The sequence below is a fragment of the Phaseolus vulgaris genome, chromosome 3 (assembly GCF_051622355.1).
Source record: "Phaseolus vulgaris cultivar YP4 chromosome 3, ASM5162235v1, whole genome shotgun sequence".
Taxonomy (NCBI): Eukaryota; Viridiplantae; Streptophyta; class Magnoliopsida; order Fabales; family Fabaceae; genus Phaseolus; species Phaseolus vulgaris.
In genome coordinates this window covers 6,645,168-6,651,496 of record NC_143500.1, presented here as the reverse complement: position 1 = coordinate 6,651,496, position 6,329 = coordinate 6,645,168, and the positions used below count along the sequence as shown (strand labels likewise).

General features: G+C 34.8%; 1 protein-coding gene across 1 annotated transcript; it reads left to right on the top strand.

Moving 5' to 3' along the window:
* The first annotated feature begins 212 nt into the window (after positions 1-212).
* Positions 213-5,123, top strand: LOC137806359 (uncharacterized). The gene is made up of 5 exons (XM_068606414.2): positions 213-588; positions 2,568-2,632; positions 3,173-3,348; positions 4,571-4,679; positions 4,792-5,123. The coding sequence occupies exons 1-5, from the start codon at positions 402-404 to the stop codon at positions 5,089-5,091; spliced, it is 837 nt and encodes a 278-aa protein (XP_068462515.2). The 5' UTR covers positions 213-401; the 3' UTR covers positions 5,092-5,123.
* Positions 5,124-6,329: the final 1,206 nt, after the last annotated feature.

Below are 6,329 nucleotides of genomic sequence, written 5' to 3'. Positions count from 1 at the left end.
AATTTGATATTTTACTAACTTTTATATTTTTCATAGAAAATTTTATTTAAATTATCTTGAATATTTAGTCTCTTTTTATTTCTATATTTTTATTAAAAAATTTAATGTAAAATAGATATTTTGTTCATTTTACTGTATACTTCAATCAAAAGGATACTCTTGAAATAAATAAATAAAAAGTATGAAAATAGAGTGAAAATTTTGGGCCTGTGATTTAAAATTTACCCAACCCGATTATAACTTTTTGAACCAATTCGTTTGGCACGCCTTTGTAGAGTGTGTAGGAGAGAAAGGGGCAAACGCTGCCACAAAAGTCATGGGTTCGTTTGTGAAATTGTGACATGTTTAGTTGTTGATGTTATTTGAAATTGACGGTGTAAAGAAAATACAAAGCTTCAAGCATGGCCGTAGCAAGAGGTATGATTAAGAGGATGAGTAATAGGGTTGGTGCAGTTCTACTACGCCCTCCAACAACACCATCTCACTCACACTTCTTCCTTCTTTATAACCATTCTCCCCCTCCATCCAAATCCCACCTTTCTTCCTTCTCCTCTACTTTCCTTCGATCCTTCTCGCACCATTTTCCAGGTTCTTTCTCTCTGTCTTCCTTCATCTATTTACCGTTAAAAAAAAGCATCTTTATTGGCGTATTAATGATGGCTTGGTTTCAGTAGCTGATGTTGAAGCTTGGAAGGAATATTTTGATCATTTTTAGCTCATAGTTGTTTTGAATTTAGAACGGTTATGTTAGCTATGGTCTTTTGCGCTTTGTATTGTCTGAATGCTAATAATTTCAATAGATTATTTCTTACGTGCTGCTAGATCATATGTTGAATAGGAGTTCGTTTTATATGGCCTCTATTACGAGTTCTAGGTAGAATGAGATACTTAATGTGACATTGAGGCATGAGGGTCTCCGACATAATGTATTAGTTTTCTAAGTTAACCTTTGCTCTTGTGCTTAACTCATAAGCATTTGTAGTCCCATTGACTGTTGTTGGGTCATGGAAAGGGCTATCATTGGGCAACAGGCTGTGGATCAAGGTGCAATGTAGTGAAGATGTCAATGTAAGGGAAAATGGCTACCATCGGGCCAACATGGATGTTGGATTTTAAAAATATGTGACAATGTTAAGAGTCCTCCGTTGAGTATATTGAGAATCTTAATGTGATACATTTTGAAAATGCCCTGGTTTAGAGTCCCCTAATGACTTTGATTTGGAACATTTTGAACCCCACAGTAGGATAGGTTAAATTGGTCCTATTTCACAGATTCAAACTATGAGAATCAAAGAAAAGCCACCCAATTGGTGGATGATGGCGAGACTCCCACCTTGTAGCAAGTCATGTCTGCAATGAATAAGCTGCGACAATAGAATGACAAAGCAAAACAAGCATAAGATGTACTCCTCAAGGAAGAAAATGAGTCCTGCCTCCCTGTAGAAGAAGCTTTGATGGCCCATGAGCAACTTCAAAGCAAAAACTAGGAACTGCGACAAGCTCTCAAACAAAATATGTCCACAACATTGCTTTTGGCTTTACTTGATTCTTCTCATGAGTTTGTTCTCACTTTCTTCACACTGGTATATCCAAAAGTCTCCCTTAATATCCCCGTTTTTGCCCAAGTATACAAAGCATCATGCTCCATTCTCAACAAGACGATAAACTCAACTCAAGAACCAACAAAACGGCAGCGAAAAACACACAAGAAACATAAAGACACCTCCCTATAAGTGTAATGACAAAACTAACAAGAGAAACAAATTGAAAGAAAGATTCTGGTTGTATCTAGGATCTTGGAGACGAAATAGGGAAATGTTTGGCGAAGTAAAGATTCTGTCTTTTCAAAATGTTTGGTCCTCATCCTTGTATTGCTTCATGCACCTTAAGCCTTTTGTTCTAGAACTATTCTCCCACCTTTCCACTCCCTCAGTGAACATCCAACCAAGTTTGTCGAGCCTATCCAGTCTCTTCATGTATGCATACCTTTACAAACCAAACAAACTTCTGACAAACCGAAACCACGCTAACTACAGAACCTAAAAAATGGTTAGAGTAATAATAGTCCTGAGATAGACTTTGAACTAGAAGTCAAATACACATTTCCTACTCCTAATTATATATCATATTTTGGAACTATCTGTACTTGATGTGGGACTTGGGTATTTTGTCAATACCCCCTTAAGCTTTGATACCACAAAATGTTTTAGGTTTAATTCAACCCTATATATTATATTTTGACACTATCTCTAATTGATGTGGGCTTAGTTTTTTTCCCAATAGTGCTGGAGAATTTTCTATTCCACTGTTTCCTTTCAAGTAAAATGTCTTCTCTTTGATATTTACTAGATATATTATATATCTAGTCATTAATTAAGGGATTAGTTTTTTGGATTGTTGGTTGCTCTGTTTTGTTTCCCATTATCTTTATTCAATGTATTATTTTTTTCTCTAGTGCATTGATAGATTCTCCTACCAAAAGAGGCTATGTGAAGTTATAGTTCTCATTTTTAGGAGTATTTTATGTAGTTATTATCTTGATAGATTCAAGTATGTGGAATTTGCAGAAGAGACAAGTGATGAAGGTGCTACCACTGACGGATGGGAAGAGGAAGATGAGACTGAACCTAAGGTTCTGTGTATTCAACTCTTAGGATTTCAATCTATTTTTTTCAAAACTAAACTGGTCAAGAAACTGATTGAAGTTCAATGGTTCAACTGTAGTCAAATCTGTATCAATGAAATTATTATAATAATGGATTAGTACATAAAATAATGTTAAAAAAATATTCTCATAATTCTAAAATTAAAAAGGACTTAAAATTTTAGGTTCTTAACATTTAAAATACATATAAAATTTAAAATAAAATATGTTATCTTGTTGAAATTAAACTTTGAACAACATTCATCAATATTTATTTATAATAAGTATATATATAGAATTTAAAAAAAAAGAAAAAATATTTACTTTTTAAGAAAAAGTTAAAAATAACTTATTAATTTTTTTAATTGAACTGGTTTATACCAGTTTTGACTGGTTCTTCTTCTCATCAGTTGTGATTTCTTTGATTTTCCGACTGTCTAGTTTTCAGTCCAGAGGTTTCAATTAAAGATCTTCAGTACTGTTATAAAATTAAACCTTTTCCTAAATTTGGTGTTGCCTATTTTGTAGATTGGTGATGGTGGTGATGGTGGTGGAGTTGCCTTGCAAAATGTCCCTTGGGGCCAGCGAACTCTCTCTATTGCTGAAGAGGTGCTTATGCAGTTCAGTGAGGACATCAAACTATTTGCTTTCAAGACAACTCCTCGTGGATATGTTTACGTTAGATTGGACAAATTAACTGAAGAGTAAGGCTTCAACTTGTATCATGTACAAAATCTAGAAAACGTGTCTGCACTCTTTTAATTAGGTTATCTTTAGAATTTGGGTTATAGGTATTTCAACCCCGTGAAACTGTTCAAGCCTAATAAGTTCTATTTGGTATCTGTAATTATGATTAAGGTGGGCTAGGAGCGATCACAATTAAGGCAGATTTCCAGTGATTTCCTCATACTAAGGCTGTGGACCTGCATCGTGACAATGCAGGTGGTCCAACAATGAATCTAGGATAAAATGTGATTTAGGATTTAATGAATGAGTGAATTCTTGCACCTTAATAATTTTCAGCCCTGTCTAACGAATGAGGTCTGCCCCCACAAATGCTGGCAGCTTCCCCATGGCCCAAATTTGTGCTTCCTCCGTTTCCAGCACTAGCTCTCCCTTGAAGATCCGGTAGCTCGGACAACTTTGTTATGAACCAAGAATTGAAAAGATAAAAAAGAGAATTTTTTTTATTGAATAGAATGAAAAGAACGAGAAATAGGAGAGTACTCTCTCCTCTAAGGGTTTCCCCTTCACAAAGAGCTAATGCTCAAACTACAAAATTATCTTCCTTCTCTCTCCTCTTCTGCTATTTATATCTTACTAACACTTCAAGTAACTAACTCATTAATATTCTAACTATCTTAACTAATTTCTCTTCTTATATCCTAACAGTGTGTCATTTGGTTTACGTGCAAGCATGTCAATCTACCTGTCTTGATTATATTAGGATTATAGGATATCAATTGTGTTCTTCCATTGAGAAACACTATCTCTCTTTTTTATCTACCAAAATTATCAAATTTGTCCAGTGTCTTTCACTTCAAATTTAGCTGCCAGGAACCTTTTCAATCTCTCTATCTTGACTGTATTATTTTCAGTGAGGACCACCTCAGTGACATATAATCGATGATTGTTGAAGAACTTGGTATCTAGTTGACCTTGTTAGTAATACCCTAGACTTTTGAAAACATTTGCAAATCTATCATACCATGCTCCTGGTGACTGTTTGAAACCATATGGAGTTTTTTTTTTTTTTTTTTTGTATTAGGTTAGTTTGTTTTCTTCATTATTTTGGTATTGTCATAGACACTTCAATTTCTCCATCCAAGGATTCTTTCTTAATATCAAGTTAATTTGACTAATTCAGATTGGCTGCTAAAGATAGAAGTACCTTAACTGTATTCACTTTTCCAACTTTCTTTTCAGATATGGGTGTCCAAGCATGGAAGAACTTGAATGCTACAATAGAAAATACAAGCAAAGATTAGATGAAGTTGGAGCGCTTGGAGAGATACCCGATGATTTGGCTCTAGAGGTAATCATGGCAACCATGTCCTATACTCTTGTTCCTGTGGGATTTTATTCTTTAGTAAACGAATGTTCCTTTGAAGTGTATTCCGTACTTAAAACATAATTTTGCTTTGAAGGTTTCATCCCCAGGTGCTGAGAGGCTACTGAAAGTGCCAGATGATATTATTCGATTCAAAGACATGCCTATGAGAGTCGGTTACACAGAAAATATAGAGTCCAATTGCCTAGAAAGGGATGGAGTTTTCTTGTTAGATTTTATAGAAAAAGACTCAGAGATGTGTGTGTGGAAGTTGGCAGACGTTAGAGAAAACAGAGACCCCCTTAGAAAAGGCAGACCTTTAAGTCGTAAACAGAGGGATTGGAGATTGAAACTACCATTCAACTTGCATAGAATGGTTAGTCTGTACCTTGTATAATTATAAAATATAATTTTGTTCTGATTCAGAAACTTGGAATTGTTTTATCTCCTTCCATTCCCCTTTTCTCTATCTATATTTTCCTTAAATATGATATGCAGAAGGAGTTCGACAAAAGATAGTTCTTTTTAGTTTTAGTACTGGACTCGAAAAAGGCATAATGCAACCCACTTACTTTATCTGGGCTTTATTTTGATGTTTACGCCTTGATTATGTTTATACTCTTTCATTATGTTGTCCAAAATGGATTTTCATTTTCGTTTTTAATTATATCATTTTGTTCTTAAAATCATTCTTTTTGCTTTGTTTGAAGTCTGGGACTGGGATCACGTGTAGTCTAAAACAACAGTGCATCCTTTTTCGCTTCAGTAGTTGTCAAGCATTTCTAATAAATTCATAATTGTTACTTTCTATGCTTAGGCTTGACTAGAATTCCTCTCTCCTTATCTCTTTATGTGGAAAGGCCCACAGCAACTTATATGAGTTAGGACTATTACTTGGGTCAGTTATGATAGTTAGTAGAAGGGGTTAGCTGGGACATGATAGTTAGTAAAAGTTTGTTAGGTATACTGGCCTAGAAGTAGTTCTAACCCCTTCTACCAACTATTATAACTGTCTCAACTAATTGCCTTAACTCCTGACTTGGGAAGACACATTCCATGAGAAGAAACAAAAATTTCTACTTGATACTAAGTTGTATTATTCTTTATGTTGTCATTGCATGACTACTATGATTACTCACAACTTCTCATTTTCCTCAGTTTTGTTACCATTTTATGGCTATCTCTGTTGTCACTTAAAAGTAAGTTAGTGAGTGAATTACGTCTTGATCATTGTGAAGTAATCAAACAATGCTTTTATCTCTTCTGCATGATGGAGTGCATATTTTAATTGTGTCATGATACCATCACGCACCATGGAGGAGTTTGTTGGTTGTGTTATTTCCATTGGCATAGTGGTCCTTCGTTTTGGGTAGTGAAGTGATGAATAGATTATAAGTAATGGGGTGCAAGCTTCAGGACCACATTCCCAGTGCTTGCTGTCTTTTTTTCTCTTTTCACTCGTAATTATTTTGAATTCTTGAGTGTGGAACTATGATTGTGACCCGTGTAATGAGTATTTGCAAATTTGAAGTGGACATTTGTAAAGAGTGAAGCATATTTGAGATTTGGTTTATATTTTCATTACATGTGTAATTTCAACTCTTAGAACATCGAGAAAGTCGGTCAGATGGATCA